The 19324-nt window shown below is 43.2% G+C and overlaps 1 protein-coding gene across 1 annotated transcript in view; it reads left to right on the plus strand.

The window, feature by feature from the left end:
• TEX2 (testis expressed 2) overlaps positions 1–19324 on the plus strand; it is a 110823-nt gene that overhangs the window by 57262 nt on the left and 34237 nt on the right. Inside the window, exons 3-5 of the mRNA XM_081219114.1 lie at positions 9965–10165; positions 11132–11471; positions 12748–12995. Of these exons, the coding sequence (XP_081075240.1) occupies positions 9965–10165; positions 11132–11471; positions 12748–12995 (789 nt within the window). The remainder of the gene's footprint in view (positions 1–9964; positions 10166–11131; positions 11472–12747; positions 12996–19324) is intronic.

The following is a 19324-nucleotide window of genomic DNA, read 5'->3' on the forward strand; positions in this document are numbered from 1 at the left end:
TTCTGAGTATATACTCAAAAAAATTTAACTGACAGTATATGTGATCTAAAGCTGATCTAATTTATTTGCTTGATGATCTATTTTATAATTTCAACACTTGTTAATGTGATTTAATGTTTATCGTGTATTCACATAACTCAGACCTTGATTATGTTATTGGTTCATCTGATATGATGTTGTTTTTCTGTCTAATTTGCATGCTTGTTATCTCCTACCTCTACCACTGTCTGCCAAGTCACATACCTGAATTTACAAGGTGCTTCCCTGAAGGATAGGAAAAACTAGGATAAAGGCCATTTTCCCAGGCAGAGACTGTGGCTTAAGCCCTGACTCCAGTGTGTCTGGTGACACTACTGTGAAGGTGACCTTGAAGCAGGCAGTTGGAGGATGTGGATAGTATTGATGCTGGTGCTTCCCTCCTTTAATGGACTTTTTTTTTTTTTTAAGATACTGTCTTCAAGCAGCATTTACTCTGAATGTTGACTGTTTGCTTGAGGCTATCATTCATAGTGTAAGTTCTGTCTGTAGGTCTGTCTTTCATTGGTAAAGTCAAATTAGCATCTAAAGTTCTGTAAAGTTTAGTAGACTGTTCCTGCCGTATTCTCTAGGTCCATGATCTGTGATATTATGTTTTGACTGATGACTCTGGTTCTAAACCATTAACACATCAAAAAGGGTCTGAGCCTGGCAAAGAGAAAGCCCTGCTTATGTTTTAGTCTGGGGGACAGAAGAAAAATAATCACACTTTGTGTGATTTTTCAGAGATGTTTTTCAGCAACAAGGGACCTTGGGTCCTGGCTCTGTTCTTATGTTTAGGATTTGCTCCTTCCCTGATAGAGTAGATGAAGGAATGATGCAGGGGATCTGAGTGGCAGGGGCCTTGAGGCCAGCACAACCACGTGACAGGAGGGTGTCAGCCCAGGCACCCCACGCACTGAAGATAGAGAAATCCCCATTGCGTCCTCAGGCCAGAGGGATGGCGCGTTTCTCTGGTCAGCTCAGCATCAAGGTAACGAAGAGAGCATTGGCCTTGACCTCCTGATTGGCACTGTAACTGAAAGTGAGCACAATAATAGTTCTTCCAGACTTTATTATTTTGCAAAAGGTTAATTGTAGCTTTTAATCTTTCCAAGTATTAAACGAGTCCCTTTATAGATTGTGGTTTGTACTTTCAGCCAGACATGGCTTCTAAATCCAGCGGAGAATTGAAGAGAAACCCCTGACCTTTTACAACTGGGATCACAGGACCAGTCTGTGGGCCAGACAGCTGCAGCCCAGCTGACTGCGGTCATTGTCCCCCAGCGGCGGGCACTGTCTCTGTTTTGACAGTTGCAGCGTCAGAAAGAAACAAGGCTTGTCTGAGACGCTCTAGTGTGGGTTGAGAGCATCTCTGAGTTCTTTAGTTGAGTTGTTGAAATGGAATGAGTTACTAACTGTATCTGTACCTCTTTAGACCCACCCACATAACAAAACAAAGTTGGAAAAAGATCTTACTTGGTAAGGAATTCAGGGTGAAGACTTTTAGAATAGCTGCGCAGTGGACAGTTGGTCACTATTTGGGGAACACGATGAAGGCCTTGGGTTGCTGCACTGCTCACAAGATTGGATATTTGGCTGCTTAGGTGTGGAAATTCCATGTGCAGCTTAATGCAGGGAGTAGGTCAAGCCCCAGGTAAAATTTAGCTGATTGGTAGTATCCAAAGGCAGTCGGGGGACTTCCCTAATGGTCCAGTGGTTAAGACTCCATGCTTCTGCTGCAGGGGCTGCAGGTTGGATCCCTGGTCGGGGGACTATGATCCCACATGCCGCATGTCGCGGACACACACACACACACACACACACACACACACACACACACACACACACACACACACACACACACACACACACACACACACACACACACACACACACACACACACACACACACACACACACACACACACACACACACACACACACACACACACACACACACACACACACACACACACACACACACACAATCTTCCTGCAAGGGCAACCTGGATTTGAGTCAGTAGGGGTGCATTAGGGGGCAGAACAGGGAACTCGGAGAGCAGTGGTGCCTGGCCACCTGTTGTCCTGAGCCTCCCAGTGGCCAGTCTGCATCCTGGATGCCTGACAATGTGGGTTAAGCAGCAGCTCTTACGTTTCTCTCCGGGTTTCCTATCAAAGCTTATAATGTTCCAGAAAGAACCCTACGTGGGAGTCAGGACACCTGGGCTCTAGTGACAACACTGCCCTCTCCTCTATAGATAAGAAGTGGCTAATTCAGTTTCTGTCCTGAAAAGCTTTAACAATTTTTACTCTTCATTGTCTTTCTGAGGTTACTTCTTTTCTTGTTCTGTGCTCCTTTTTTTAAAAAAATTTTATTTATTTTTGGCTGCGTCGGGGCTTTCTCTAGTTGTGGCGAGTGGGGGCTACTCTTCGTTGCAGTACGCGGGCTTCTCATTGTGGTGGCTTCTCTTTGTTGCAGAGCACGGGCTCTAGGTGTGTGGGCTTCAGTAGTTGCGGTGCGCGGGCTCAGTAGTTGTAGCATGCGGGCGCAGTAGTTGTTGCTCGGGGGCTCTAGAGCACAGTCTCAGTCATTGTGCCTCTCGGTCATTGTGGCTCACGAGCTCTAGAGCGCAGGCCAGTAGTTGTGGCGCATGGGCTTAGTTGCTCCGCGGCATGTGGGATCTTCCGGGACCAGGGCTCGAACCCGTGTCCCCTTCATTGGCAGGCAGATTCTTAACCACTGCACCACCAGGGCAGTCCCTGTTCTTTGCTCTTTGGTGCAATAATAATTTGGTTTTTCTCTTCGGGAACAGGGACCAAGTCTTCTATTTCAAATAAGCCCTACAGCTCCCTGCACTTAGTAGGATCTCAGCTCATTCCTTTGCTTCTCTCCATCTGTGCAGCCACAGCTATACCTACAGGCTGTGATAAGCACACCAGTCTGTCCTACTTACTTGTGCTTTACAGATTTTATTTAATCCTCACAGCCACCCTCTGAATTAGGCTACATTTGTGTATTCAGTTGACAAACATTTGTTACAACTGTGATTGTCTTGTGGAGTTTGTAGTTAAGTAAACCAGGCAGTTAATGAATACAGTGGTAGGAGGAAGGTAATAGAGAACTGAGCCTAGGTAATCAGGGAATCTTCCGAGGAGAAGCGTCATCTTTGCCATGACCTGAGGGTTGACCAGGAGTTAGCCAGACTAAAGGCGGGGCTGTGCTGTGGAAATGAGGTAGGAGCCTGGACCTCGCAGTCAGGCAGACTTGGTTTAAGTCCCAGATTTGCCGCTCCACAGACCACTTTTTTTTTTTTTTTTAACCCCTGTCTAAGCAAATCTCTTAACTTTGCTCACCGCTTTCCTCACCTGCAAATTCTTAGGGAATTGGCAGAAGTAAAGGAGATAATGCACATGAGAGCCAGGATCATAATGTGAGCTTAAATGCCAGCTCTTATAACGAATATTAATATCAGTATTTTAAAAATCATCTGCATGAGATTTGTTCCTTTTCTATACGCAGACTGTACCTCAATAAGGTACTGTTAGCATGGAGAAAGTCATTATGGCTTGAGCAGAGTGGGAGGTGGGGACCAGGGAGGCATGAAGCTGGGAAGTAAGGTGTGCAGGACCCTTTTACAGGGGAGAAAACCAAGAGTCTGAGGCTAAGCATCATCCAACTAGGCAGTAAGTGGTCAAGCCAGGATTGGAACCCAATTGTGTCAGACTCTTTGCAGTTCTGCTAATGGATGTGGGTTGGCTTCAGTGCCTGTGTTTGGACCAGCAGCCTTTCATGTAATCAAGTAAGATCAAGGATCCAGACTCACTGAAGCTAACAAATGATTGTTCACAATAGATGTGCAGTTCAAATCCTGATTTGTGAGTTGTATTTATTTGGTTTTGGCAGCTGTGGACTTTAGCCTCTGATAGATTTTTAACACGGAGAAAATGGTACCGCAGGAAGGAGGAAATGTGAAGATAAAAGGGAAGGAGAACCCACAGGTGCCTTTGTGTTTGGAGCTCAGCCACAGGTGATTGTGAAAGGATGGGGGTTGGGAGGAGGAGGGTCAAGCCAGCTCCAATCCCAACTGGAAGAAGGGAGTTTGCTGCCCCTCGGGCTTTCCCAAGGAAAAGCAGCTCCTGGGTTCTCTTCCTAAGCCTACCCCTGCCTCTCACCACTGTCTCCTCTAGTGAGGCAGGCAGGGTCCTGTGGTTTTGAGCTGTGGAGGACTTGAAACTCTTCTCCATATTCCTGGGAATCAGGCTGTTCTAGTTTTCTCGCAGCTTGGCCCGTGGTAGAGGGTGACCTGTCCCTGTCAGAACCGTCACCAAAGAAGGACAGCCACATCTCATCTCAGAACTGTGGCCACACGGGCGGACACAGGCTGTGGCCCAGTGAGAACTCTGTAGAGGTCTCAGGTGGTAGCTCAGGCTGCTGGGTCAAGAGCCTGGCTTTGTGGCTAAAAACCAGTCCCTGAAGCACTTGGAAACAGTTGCTCTTGTTAACCAGATGTAAGAATTTGATGAGGAACAAAAACTGAGCAGCTGTTTGTTAGACTAGTGCAGAGTGATGGCTCTTCACCTGAGCAGGCCTGTAAACGGATGAGCTGATGCAGGGCTTGTGTCCCAACACGCGTGCCTGTGTCTTGACTTTTTTCTACTAAAAATCAAAGGAATAAGCTAAAAGTGTTATGTAAGTTTGTTCACAAGTTGAGTATCTTTTAATGGTCTTATAGAACTATAAGAGTTTTAAAAACTTCAGCCTTTTACCTAGATTACTTTTGTTCTTATTCCTGAGTTTTTAATACTTGATATTAGCTTTTTAAAGGGGTTTTGAATTTCTAAAATAGAATGTTTCACCTGGAGACAGGTGTAGATTATCTTCTCATTCAATTAGATAAAGCACCTACTAACACTGCATAAACCTGCGTGTATGGAAGTGTCAGTAAGAGGAAAGAGGAGGGTTTGGACTGTTCTGGTTGAGCCCAGTGTCTAGGTCTGAAAAGCTGGAACCCAAGAATTGGGCATGGGCTGTCTAGTAGAGTAGACACCAGCCACATTTGGCCATTGAGCAATGAAGTGTAGCTAGTTTGAACTGAGATGTGCTCTAAGTGTAAAATACATAATGGATTTTGAAGACAGTACAAAACAAAGAATGTAAAATCTTATTAATAATTTTAAATATTTATTACATGTTGAAATGATAATTTGGATATATTGGGTTAAATAAAATCCATTGTTAAAATTAATTTCACATGCTTTTTTCTTTTTTAGTGTGGCTACTAGACAATTTAAAACTACATATTTTCATGATGCACATTTATGGCTCATGTTGTATTTCCATTGGATAGTGAGTGCTTCCCTGAATAATTCTGCATTTTCTGACTTAGGAAAGAAAAAATGAAAGCAATTGGATAGAAACAATCTTTTATTCCTAAATTTCTCTTAATTCATAAATCAAATAATCTATCCAGTCTCAGAAGCTTCGAAAAGGGGAAATTCTCTAAAAATTACTCTGTTTCTCAGAGGCTGTCTTATTATTTAAGAGTAACTTCATAGTATAATGCTTGTCTTTTTTTCCCTTCAGCCTTTCTAGTCTGGTGGTGACTAGATGATAACTGTAATGCTGGGAATTTTGTCGAAAATTCCAGAACCATGTTAGTTCTATTACCTTTTTTATATGTCTACTATAATCTCACATAGCTGGGAACTAATGAAAAATATTTTATATGGAGATATTATTGCAGAAATGTTTGTCATATCAAATTATGATTATCATAGTTCAAAAGTCATTAAATAAAGGGTGAGCATCTCAGCTAAGATGTTGTGATGGACCCACAAATGTATCACACATATTCTGTATCCTCAAGTAGCCTCTACTCTAGCCAGGAGGTATACATTCAGAGTGAAATGACTCAAAAGAGCAATCTCAGGTGGGGACCGTATGGCCAAATGGCTTATAAAGGACACTGATAGCAAGTTGCTATTTTAATTTCATAGTTGTTCCTTGACTGTTAGAACTTCCTAAGCACCAGTCCCTCCTTCCCTCCCTCCATGGATTCTTCTTGGTTTTAGTAGCACTGCGTGTAAACTCAACCTGGCCTTGAGCATGGCTCTGAAGCAGCCTAGAAAAATCAGAGCTGCTTCAAGTTCTCTATTAATCTAGTTGCCTTTAGAACTTTAAGCCTAGTAAACCTGTTATATGTAAGAAAGCATTTTCTGCAACCAAATTGGATAAAAAGAGAACTGTGGATTATATGTCAGGAGATCTTTAGCGAAAAATGTTGTTTGTGTTTAAAAAGACAAATAAATACATTTATAGAAAACTCTACCCAACAACAGCAGAATGCATATTTTTTTTAGTGTACGTGGAACATTCCCCAGATAGATGATATTCTGGGCCATAAAACAAACCTTAAGAAGTTGAAAAGAACTGAAATTATACAAAGCAAGTTCTCTGACTATAATGGAAGTAAACTAGAAAACAATAACCAAAAGATGTCTGGAAAATTCGCAAATATTTGGAAATTAAACACACTTCTGATTAGCCATGGGTCCAAAGATAGTCACAAGGGAAAGTAGAAAATATTTTCAATTGAATAAAATTGAAAATACAGCAAATCAATAATTGCAGCTGATGCAGTGCTTAGAGAGAAATTTATAGCAATAAATGATTATATTAGAAAAGAAGAAATGTTACCAATATCAGGACTGAAAGAGAGGACATCACTACAGACTCTACAGACATTAAAAGAATAATAGGGAAATATTACAAACAACATTATGCCCAGAAGCTGGATAACTTAGATGAAACAGACAAATTTCCTTATAAGATAAACTATCAAAGCCCACTCAAGAAGAAATAGATAACCTGAATAGTCCAATAGTAACTAAAGAAATTGAATTCATAGTTTAAAACCTTTCTACAAAGAAAACTCTGGACCCACATGGCTTCCATGGCAAATTTACCAAACCTTTAAGGAAGAAATATTAATTCTACACAAACTCCTCCAGAAAATAGAAGGAACACTTCCCAACTCATTTTATGAGGCTAGATAATAATACCAAAAGATATTGCAAAAAGATTATAGACCAACTTCCCTCATGCACTTGGACAAATGAACAAAGCACTAGCAAACCAAATTCAGCAATGTATAAAAAGTATAATAATAGTGTTGTGCTGGTAAACTGGCTCTCCGGTTGGTGGGGGAAGCCCTCTTTGTACTGATTTCCATGGTGTAAATCTCCCACCATGGCCAGTTGCAAGTTACCAACATAAGGTCACTGAATGTGGAGTTGGGAAAAGATGTGTAGAATCAGCTCTCATGAGCTGGTATAGTCCAGCTTCAGCACATCATGACCCATGCATAATCTTCCCAAGAATGCGAACTGTTCAACATTCAAAAATCAATGAATGTACTTCACCATAATAACAGACTAAAGAAAAAGACAAAAAACTGTGAACCAAAAATCGTGCTTAGTTCTATACTTAGCAAAATAAGCCCACCCAAGCTGATGCTTCGACAGTTCAGTCCACTTCAGGCCTCACTGCGCTCTGTATCGCTTGTCCCCTTTTTTGCTTCATTGCTTTGATCATTGCTGTTTCTTTTCAAACACCTAGATTACACTCTCTTCCCATGGCCACTGCTTACTCATCCAACACTTTTTAATAGATGCAATGACTCATTGGGAGGAGGGTGAAATATTCCTAGCTCTTGCAAAAGATCTACTGAGGTGTATAAATCCATATAATTGGCTCATAAATTTCACACACACACACACACGCACACACACACACACATACCCCCAGTGATAAAGAAGCATGTTTGTCCATTTTTATTTCCAATAACACACTCAGGATATTCTTTGTGAGGACTTTTTTTAAATAGTTACTCTAGTGGGGTCATAGGATGGTGAAATGAAGACCAGTCCTTCTCTACTGTTTTGGGAGTACCCTTGGGTCAAGAATGTTGTTGTTGTTGTTGTTGTTTTTAAACATCTTTATTGGAGTATAATTGCTTTACAATGTTGTGTTAGTTTCTGCTATATAACAAAGTGTATCAGCTATATGTATACATATTCCCTCCCTCTTGCGTCTCCCTCCCACCCTCCCTATCCTACCCCTCGAGGTGGTCGCAGAGCACCGAGCTGATCTCCCTGTGCTGTGTGGCTGCTTCCCACTAGCTATCTGTCTTACATTTGATAGTGTATATGTGTCCATGCTACTCTCTCACTTGGTCCCAGCTTCACCCTTCCCCCTCCCAGTGTCCTCAAGTCCATCCTCTACGTCTGCATCTTTATTCCTGTCCTGCCCCTAGGTTCATTAGAACCTTTTTTTTTTTTAGATTCCATATATATGTGTTAGCATACAGTATTTGTTTTTCTCTTTCTGACTTACTTCACTCTGTATGACAGACTCTAGGTCCATCCACCACACTACAAATAACTCAATTTCGTTTCTTTTTATGGTTGAGTAATATTCCATTGTATATATGTGTCACATCTTTATCCATTCATCTGTCGATGGACACTTAGGTTGCTTCCATGTACTGGCTATTGTTAATAGTGCTGCAGTGAACATTGTGGCACATGTCTCTTTTTGAGTTATGGTTTTCTCAGGGTATATGCCCAGTAGTGGGATTGCTGGGTCATATGGTAGTTCTATTTTTAGTTTTTTAAGGAACCTCCATGCTCAACATCAGTAATCATTAGAGAAAGGCAAATCAAAACTACAATGAGGTATTACCTCACACCGGTCAGAATGGCCATCATCAAAAAATCTACAAACAATGAATGCTGGAGAGGGTGTGGAGAAAATGCTGTTGTTTTTTAAATCTTTGTATCAACTCCTGACACACTGTTTGGCACATAGAGAGATTCACTGCCTGTTTGGATGAATGGATGAATGAATAAAAGAGAATTTTGAGCATCCCTCACTTGCCGAGGCTCTCAATTCAAGATTTTAGTGTGAGACTCAAATGCTCACCGTGGAAATGGCTATTCCTTGAAAAGAATGACAATCCCAACTCTACTGTAGTGATCTTCAGCATTTCTCTGCTCATTTCAAAGACATAAAGTGAGGGGAGTGGGAACACAGTTATTAAAATTCCCTAGAGAACTTCTTTTAAAGAGATCTGGGTGACCCATATCATCTGAAAAAGTACTGTGGGGCTGGCAGAGTGTTAAATCATGAATACTGATTACAGCTATGAGACTAGCTTTAGCACTGTTTTGTTGTGTGTAAGGGTTTTGTGTGTTGTTCATACCTTCAACATGTTTGCTCTCTGTACTCATACGTTGATTTTTAGACTTATATTAATGGGTGGGGGGGAACCTGGAACATGACTTTATTCATTTAAGTTACTACATATCTTTGAATTTTGACATACCATTTGATCATATCTGTGATTTATTTAATGCCTAAGTCTCGATCATCTGCTTTACTATGTGATTTCACTGAGACAGAAACGGGGAGTGGTACGGTAACATGAGGTAATATGGTCCGTGAAATTTCAAAGATTGTTTGCAGGTGGGCTGTGTCTGCTTAATTAAGAAGGCCAGACTGGGTGGGATTACTTGTCCCCAGAGGAGGTCAGGCCGAGACACTTCTTCTATTTACATGAACTAAACTTTTGAGTTTCCTGATTTGCTTGTCAGCTTTAAAGAAAAGAAAGAAAAGAATCTTTAATTATTTAGGAAAATGGACATTGTCATTCTCCCCCTAAATCCAGGTTTTTAGTTAACAAAAACATACCAAATCACTCCTCAGCACCAATTATCTTTCAAGCTAAGCAACTTGTCTCAGCAACCTTTTGTCATCAGTAAGTTAATACTTGCATCGTAGTCAAGTTTGGTTTCAGTGCCCTGAATACCAGAGTGGTCATCATTTTCATATTGAATCAGATGTCTGTTTATTCTGATTTTACTAAAGGAAGTTTTTCTCCATCAGGGATGGATGAATGAGATTTACAACTATGATCCAGAAACTTACCATGCGACTTTGACACATTCAGTCTTTGTTCGACTTGAGGGTGGGACCTTAAGGCTTTCAAAGCCCAATAAAAATATATCCAGGAGGGCAAGCTACAATGAAACAAAGCCAGAGGTGACCTACATCAGCCAGAAAATCTACGACCTGTCCGACAGCAAGGTGAGCCCAACTAATTTGGAAGCTTAGATGAATGAAAAGCATTTGGAATCTTGGACGTTTTACTGTAATTTTTCCCCTTAAAAGGTTGTGTGTTTAAAGTATTAATATAATTTAGAGCAGTGCCTCTCAAACATTAATGTGCATATGAATCACCTGAGCATCTTTCAAAGTACAGAATCTGATTCAGCAACTATGAGTAGGGCCTGAGAGTGTGCATTTTTATGAGCTCCCAGGTGATATACATGCTGCTGGTCCACAGACCACACTTTGAGAAGCAAAGGCATCATACACTCTTCTGACTTTGAGAGTTAATTTTTTTGGTCAAACAAAAGCCACGTGTGGTGGTGTTAGGCTAATAACTAATGCAAGCTCTGTAAATGTGAAAATTATGCAAAATAACCACATTTTGATAAAAGTATACTTCTGCTTTTGAGAAATATAAATTATTTGTTATTCCAAAAAGCTATAGGTTCTCTTATCTTATAAATCTTGTGAGTGATCTTTGAGTTTCTCCAAAATGGCAGAATTATTTAAAATAGTTTTTTGACAAATTCATTCTTAACTTGTGGTTGATAAACTTGAGCTTCCCATCAAGATCTAATTTGATAAATTCTTTTTTTCCCCACCAGCTTAGGTTTGGCCCAGGGTCATTAAACTCAGTTGATATCCAAACTTAGTTGATGATAATCCATTAAATAATTATTCTGCTACTGTTACCTGAAAATCGTAGATATTTGTAACTCTTGCGAAATTCTTGAATATCTACTTTCTGGAATTATTTTGAAGAATAAGTCATTTCTAAAGATTCTAGTTTCTATAGTCATGTTATGGACAGGTGGTAATTCTTTCACGTTCATCATTTTAGTCAAAAATACTATGAAGTTTGCATTTGTGCTCTGCACAGTAGTAATGCACAACGTAGCCAATTCTTAATTTAGTGTGTAAATCCTTTCCCTTTCTCTGTAGATTTATCTTGTGCCTAAAAGTTTGGCTCGAAAGCGAATCTGGAATAAAAAGTACCCCATTTGTATCGAGCTTGGTCGACAAGATGACTTTATGTCTAAGGCCCAGACTGATAAAGAGACTTCTGAAGAAAAGCCACCAGCTGAGAGGGAGTTGGGAGGCGAGGACCCTAAGAAGCCAACCCACCCTCAGGAGGGAACACGATCTGGCCAGCGAGATCAGATACTCTATCTCTTTGGGAGAACTGGCCGAGAAAAAGAGGAGTGGTTTAGGAGATTTATTCTGGCATCTAAGCTGAAGTCGGAAACCAGGAAGCCACCTGGTGTCTCTGGAAGTAAACCAGGTAATGACATGTGTGCTAAATGCTTATGTATTTTTAAAGGGCCTGTGGGAGAATCAAGAGAGAGTCCCAGGTAGGAAGAGAGGAAGGCCACCCTGAATTGATGACTGTCTGCCCCCTAAGGTGTATTCATGGATTATTTGCCTTCTAGGCTGCTCACTGCAGTACTTTGTACTGAATCATTTAACCAGTGATAGAACCATTTGCAGATGTATGTTTTTTTGCCTTTGCTGGTTCCTTAAGGATTATATCAATATTTATGTTTATGTACTGTGGCTCCTCTGAGAGAAGCAGCAGCAGGAGAACCCTAGTTATAATAAGAAGACCAGTGAGAAGGCAGCTTATGCTGTCAAGCTCCTGGCCTTCAACATGGCCTCCACGCCTGAGATCGCCATCGAAGCACAGAATCCTTGGCCTCCTGACTCACTGCATTTGCCTTCGATTACCCCGCCCCTCTCCTCATTTCCTATCCCTCTGTCCCATGTACTTTGCTTGGAACAGCACTGAATCTCTCACCGTCCTCCAGGCATACTGTGCCCTGTCATTGCTTTTTGCGTATGCGGTTCCCTCTACCTGGAATGCTCTTCCCCCACCTAGGCCGGGAAAATGCCAACTATTTCTTCAAGGGGCAGTCCAGAGGTCACTACCTGTGAAAGTCACTGCTGGAGGAAGCGCCTCTCAGCTCTTGGGCAGAGGGACTCACCCTGTTCCTTCTGCCCTGAAAGTCCTTTAGTCGTGCTTCAGTTACAGTGCTTATTACAGAAAATTGTGATTTATTTGCCTAGGTGCCCGAGTTCAAGGGCAGGGACTGTGTATGTCTTATTATTCTTTTTAATGTGGAGTTGGCCCAGAGAAAGTGCTCGATGAAAAATGTGTTGAATGAATGAATGAAAGATGTTTGTCCATCCACAGCTTACGGCAGTTCCAGTTAGCTTTCTGCCCACTTTCTGTGTGCCCCTTGGGGTGTGTCAGTCCTTCATCTGACCCCAAGAGAGCACCAGAAAAAAAGAAAAAGGTACCTACCAGATATGTATCATGGCTCCCATTCCTCTGAATTGTCTTGAAGAAGAATAAAAACTGTTCTAAAAAGTTATCTATCATTACAATGGAAGGTGTCTTTCAGGGTGGGAAATAACCTTATAAATAGGTATTTTTTAAATAGTCATTTATAGCATTTTAACTGCTTTTCAACTGAACCCAGTGGAGTTTGCTCTGTGTTCCATTTCCTTTGCCGTCGTTTTCCTCATCTGTGTTAACAGCCATCACTTCTTTGCTCCAGGGGTTTTGCCCTCACACAGCAGACACAACAGTCCCTCGGGGCACCTGACCCACAGCCGCAGCAGCAGCAAAGGCAGCGCGGAGGAGATCATGCCCCAGCCGAAGCAGAAGGAGCTAGCGGGCAGTGTACGGCAGAAGATGCTTCTGGACTACGGTGTGTACATGGCCAGGTGTGTCCCCCAAGAAAACCGAAGCCCCCAAGGGAGCCCAGCGCAGAGTGCGGAGAGCAGCCCCACAGCTGGGAAGAAGGTAAATCTGGCTGCCTGGGGGTAGCTTTTTTGCTCTTAGATTCGTTTCCTCATACATAAGCCTTTTGAGCGCCTCTTTTGTCCCAGGCCCTGTTCGAGGCATTGGGGACACAGTGCTGAACCAGACAGATGAGAGCTGTGCTCTTAGGGAGCTTGGACTCTAGTCAGGGAGACAGCAAGCAGCAAACATCAGTTGCCAGTAAGCATTAAAATAAAGACAAATAAGGGAGGGTGGAAAGTGGCCAGAACTGCTGTTTTAGATTGTGGTCGAGGACAGCCTCTTTGAGGATGTGACATTTGGGCAGAGACCTGACCAAAGTGAGGACGTGAGCCCTGGCGATCTGTGTGAGAGGAGCATTCCAGGTGCGGGGACCAGAAAGTGCAAAGGCCCTGAAGCAGGCCTGTGGTTGGAGTATTCAGGGAACTGTGGTGAGGCCAGCGTAGGTGACAGTGAGCAAGGGACAGAGGCAGGGCCTCGTCAGATCAATTCCTCGTCCAGCAGGATCATGGGAGGCCCTGGGAGGGTTTTGAGCAGGGGCTGGTGTTGATCTGACTTGAGTTTAAAAAGTCACGTGGCTCTCCATGGAGACTGGAAAAGGGGCAGTTGGAGGAAGGGGCGGGGGGAGGTGAGCGTGGCAGCAGAGCACGGGGCTCGACTGAGGTGGTCACAGCAGGTGGTGAGAAGTGGCAGCCTTGGGGATACCTTGGAGGGGAGCTGGCTGGATTTGCAGATGAATTCCATGTGCGATGGGGAGAACCGAAGGAGTCAGAGATTACCCCTAGCTTTTGACCTGAGCAACTGGGCCATCAGTAGGGACATTCACAGAATCCTTAGCAATAGAGGTCTAATTCCTCAATAACCACTGTATTCTCAAATTCTCAGACTCCTCAGCTGTGTCCAGGGCTTTTGAAGGTTTACCATATGCATTATTTGCAAAATGTAACAAGCTGGACATTGACTCAAGATCATTTGTGATAAGATAACTCATATAAGCTGCCATATGTCAGACTCTGTTAGACACTGTAATAGAATTACTCTGATCCCTTGAACATTCTTGCAAACCAGGTGGCATTCTCTCCATTTTATAGATGGAGAAACCAAACTTCACAGAAGTTAAGTAGCTTAATGTCACAGTTGCTAAGTGATGGAGTGCACAAAACCCGATCTGAGACTTCGAGGCCCTTTGGCTGCCAGGACTGCCGTCTTGGTGGGTCATTCTCAGGCTGTGCTTGCCCTGAGGCCTCCAGCCGCTATGCTCCCTCAGGTTCTGAGGCACAGCCTCCACCCGTGGAGCATGAAGCCTGTTTCTTCCATGTTCAGTTACTAAAGTGTTTAACCTCTTATAGTGACTGTATTTCTGTTAACGGGAAGCATTTGGTGCCATCCTCTTTGTGCTTTCAGGCTTTAGTCATTCTGTTGACCCTCTTCAGTGTGGAAGAGGCCCCAGAACCTTCACCCAGCCTACTTTGTCAGGGCCAAAAAAGACCATATGCCTTTGCTGGCCTCTGACCCACCGCCTCCCCCTCTGACCTAAGTTACCAGCTAGAATGGGAAGTAGACTTCCCTCTAAGCTAGAGCAGGGTAATAGAAAACTGCTCTGGAAATGTCCTGTTTACCACCAGTGAGTCCCACTCCCCCTAATTCCCTTTCTGCCTGGGCTGTCAGCTGTCTGGATTCTCATTAGACTCAGGAAAATCAGGAGGAGAATTGTGTGATGTAAGAAAAGGATCTAATAAATAAATGCTTGCTTTTAAAAAAGAGTTCTGTAAATTAAAAAAGCAGAAGTTTTAGAACATCGCTTCCTCAGTATGTGTTACACGTGCCTGTTGTATCGTGTAATCACTGGGGTCTGTGGAAGCCCCAGGAGGGCTTGGGAGGTCCTGCTGGCACAGAGCCCGGCCCCTCAACCTTGCGCTGCTGTCGCTGGGGTGGGGTGGGGGTGTCTCTGGTACAAACCTTTTTTCTAGGTACTTAGCACTTAACCCCTTTAAACACCAGAACCTTCTTTTCATCTTCTAAGTTAAGTCTGATGAAAGTCTTTAAAAACCACATTGTACTTCCTGTCCCCCTTAGGCAGAGCAGGCAGGGATGATTTAATCTTTTTCCTGGTGATTTAAAGACTTAATACAACACATGGAAATTCAGGCCTGTTGTCCTGCAGGGCTACCGAGGTCAGGCCTTTCACCCCCGTCTGAACCATCCCAGACCACAGACTCTGCAGCATTTTCTGTCAGTTGTCAGTTGGCCGGTGTTAGTGTGTGTCCTTCTAGTTGCCTTTCCTGAGTGCTTATCCTCACCTCCCACCCCTACCCCTAATTTAATGGTTCTAATCTGCATGGGCTAGGCAACCAGAGAGCCAGAATTGTGTGAACACAGATACCTGTCTTTGAAAGAGGGGCTTTTGAAGCAAGTGCGTGAGCTTTAGTGCTGGGCTCCCACGTCCACTTGGCCTGCCTGAAGCATGTGTGGGCCACGTCCTGGCTCTCAGGAGTGGTCTGGTAGCAGAGACAGTCATGAATAAGGTATAGGTATATGTTTTAGTTATCTATTGCTGTGTAACAAATAGCCCCAAATGGGGTGGCTTAAAACAATAACAGTGATTTATTTTGCTCACAGATTTTTTATTTTTTTTTATTTTTTTTATTTTTTGCTTTATAACAAATTTAATCAGTTATACATATACATATGTTCCCATTGCTCACAGATTTGCAATTTGACTGGGCCTAGCAGTGAAACCTTCTCTCTGCTCCACGCAGTGTCAGCTGGGGAGGCTGGATGGGGGGCTGGAGGACCTGGTTCCAAGATGGCACTTGCATGGCTGGCAAGTAGTTGCTGGGTGGTGGCTGGGAGCTCAGCTGGGGCTGGGGGCTGCGGGCCTCCGTTCTTCCCCATGTGGCCTGGGCTTCCTTCAGTGTGGTGACTGGGTTTCAAGCACAAGCGTCCCTAGAGAAAGAGCCAGGTGGGCTTTTTATGACCTAATCTGAGAAGTAAAATAATGTCACTTCCTTCCTGCTCCATTAGTCAAAGTAGTCAAAAAGCCCTCCCAGCTTCAAGGAGAGGGGCATAGATTCCACCTCTTGCTGAGGGAGTAGCAACTTCTTAGAAGAGCGTCTGGGATGGGAAGTATCATTGCACCATTTTTGAGAAATAAGGTCTGCTACAGTATTTATTCCTGTGCTCTTTTTATTACTTTTCATGCTTTCCTTTTCAGTGGAGATAGTTCTTTACTAGTTTTATTTCTCTTTAATTCTGTAATTCGAGCAAATGAGGACCTTCCCCCACCCCCTCTTTAATTTTCTTTTCTTTTCTGTGCCTGTGAAGCATTAACATGGTTCCAAAAACCAAAACTGTACAAAGACATATTCAGAAAAGTGTTGTCTCCCCCGCTCTATTCCTTCTATTCATCCATGCCATCCCCCCACCCCCACCCCAGTAGTGAACCGGTCTCATTAGTCTCTGGCTCATACTCTCTGGGTTCATTTCCCCTCCTGTCTTACTCAAAGGGTGGCATGCCATGGATACTCTTTTGCACGCTTTTTTCGCTTACTAGTACATTCTGGAAATCACTCCACATCAGTTCTTAGATATCTCCCCTTCCTCTTGTTTTTCAGCAACTGCAAAGACTGACTCCATTGTGTGAATGTTCCATAATACATTCATTCTCTCATATGGGCGTATGGGTGGTTTGTAATACTTTGCAATTACAAACACTGCTGCAATGAACAACCTTGTATATGTGTATTTTTGTGTTGTTGGGGGTATATCTTCAAGGTGATATCTTACGAGAATGTCAGAATGTAAACTCACATGTAGTTCTGTTAGATATTGCCAAATGTCTCTCCATCGGGGTTGCACCAGTGTTCATTCCCACTGGTAATAAGAATGCCTGTTTCCCCACAATCTTGCCAAAGGTGAACCTTTTGGACATGGTCATTAGTGCTCATCCTTCCTGCCAAAGACGGCCAGGTTACTTCTCTGGGCTCATATTGCCTCTGCTGTCACGAGTCCAAGAGGAACTGAAAGGGCTCAGAGACACAAAGGAACCTTCGACACCTCTTCAAGTTACAGTGTCACTTCATCAGTGTCGGCACCACCCAGACGCTGACCCAGGGTAGCATGCCCCCTTCTCTTCTATACAAGGAGCTTGGGACACAGCACCAGCCTTTGCCCCACCCTGCTACTGCTTCTTACAGGCCATGTTCAAAGCATCTCTCACCCTGAGGGCTCCAGGTCTAATGGCACCTTCCACACACTCAGCCTCCTTTCTCACACATGGCCCAGTGCTAAACTGGGTCAGGAGGTGAATAGAGCCACTGGTGCCCAGGAGCCAAACCAATGTTAAAAACAGCCAGTGATAATTAGTCAATATAGACTAGATTTGTATTAAACAATGCTAGAACACTTTTGGTAGTTATTCTTTTTTTTTTTTTTTTTTGCGGTATGTGGGCCTCTCACTGTTGTGGCCTCTCCTGTTGTGGAGCACAAGCTCCGGACGCGCAGGCTCAGCGGCCATGGCTCACGGTCCCAGCCGCTCTGCGGCATGTGGGATCCTCCCGGACCAGGGCACGAACCCGTGTCCCCTGCATCGGCAGGCGGACTCTCAACCACTGCGCCACCAGGGAAGCCCTTGGTAGTTATTCTTACCCATAATAATTAAAAACAAGTTCGGGGGATTCTGAAATTACTTTGGAGCTCAAAATTTGAATTATAAAATACTGCTATTTTGGAGGAAGGGCCTGGTTCACCAGAAGTTTAGTGGTTAGTGATCGGTCGCTGAGCCCTGACTTGCCCTTGTGACTCCGCTTTATCTCACAAACACAGACTGTACCAGCCTCTGAAGTCTCCAAACCCCTGTGATCTTGGCGCCATTTCCTCTCTTCTCAGGCAGCTTAACCTCTAGAATAGTGAGACCCTGAGGCTGGCTGAGGAGACCCAGAGTTTGATCATCTTGTTGAGGTAGTCTGCTTGGTTTGAGGAGAAGATATAAACAGCAATTAAGAAAATGAGGAAACTCTTTTAAGAAATGTCTAAAGGTGGGATAGTATTACCCCTAGTGTTGGTACCTCAGGAGGGGAGACCCCATGGACAGCCGGTGGATTTACTCAAAGGTGTGAGGCCAGGGAGGCTACTAGTTCTTTATGCCCTGAAGCAGCCTGCCTGGGAGGGAGGACCATTGGTGAGGCAGTGCTGTGCTTGTTCACCAAGTGTGAGGCTCTGGTGTTCAGATCACACCAGGCACTGCCACGCTCCTTTTCAATGGAAGGTTTTCAGAAATACTTAAAGGTCATGTAGGCTGCCCAGGTTTGGAGAGTCCTGTCTTCATTATTGCTAGTTCCACTAATTATCTTGTTACCTACAAACTGGATCATAAGATACTACATCCTGTTTGGTGTTATCAGGAGATAAGAACTCTACAAAGCAAATAGGAATCAAACAGAAACCAGGAAATCTTAACTGGCAGAATGGTTTCCCAAGGCTTCCCCTTTCCAAGCTCAGAGTCAGCTTTTTAAACATTTAAAACTGGAATTGCAAAGTGTTTATCACATAATAAGTAAAAAATATAAAGCCATATATCCAATTTAAAAATAAATTTTAGGAAGGTTACAGACAAGAGTGCCAAGACAGTTCAGTGAGGGAAAGAATAGTCTTTTCAACAAATAGTGCTGGAGCAACTGGACATCCACATGCAAAGAATGAGGTCAGACCCCTCCCTCACACCGTATACAAAAATTAACTCAGAATGGATCATGGACCTTAAGGCAAGAGCTAAAACTATGAAACCCTTCAAATAAAATATAGGAGTAAATCTCTGTGAATTGGGGCTAGGTGTAAAGACTTCTAAGATAAGATACCAAAAGTACACGCAACCAAAGAAAAAATAGGTAAATTGGACTTCATCAAAATTACAAACTTTTGTGTGCAAACAGTACTATCAAGAATGTGAAAAGACAACCCACAGAGTTTGCAAATCATATGTCTAAGGGTTTTGTACCCAGAATATATAAAGGACTCCTGTAATTCAATAATAAAAGGTAAATAACCCAATTAAGAAATGGGCAAAGGATCTGGATAGATATTTCTGCAAAGAAGATATACAACTGGCCAGTAAGTGTATGAGAAGATATTCAGTCATTAGCCATCAGGGAAATGTAAATCAAAACCATAATGCAATGCTACGTCCAAACCACTAGGATGGCTAGAATAAAAAAGACAGATAATAACAATGATTCACGAGGATGTGGAGAAACCGGAACCCTTGTACAGTGGGAATGTAAAATGATGCAGCTGCTGTGGCAAGCAGTTGGTGGTTCCTCAGAATGTAAAAAATA

Source organism: Mesoplodon bidens, assembly GCF_964165515.1.
Source record: "Mesoplodon bidens genome assembly, chromosome: 19".
Classification (NCBI taxonomy): domain Eukaryota; kingdom Metazoa; phylum Chordata; class Mammalia; order Artiodactyla; family Ziphiidae; genus Mesoplodon; species Mesoplodon bidens.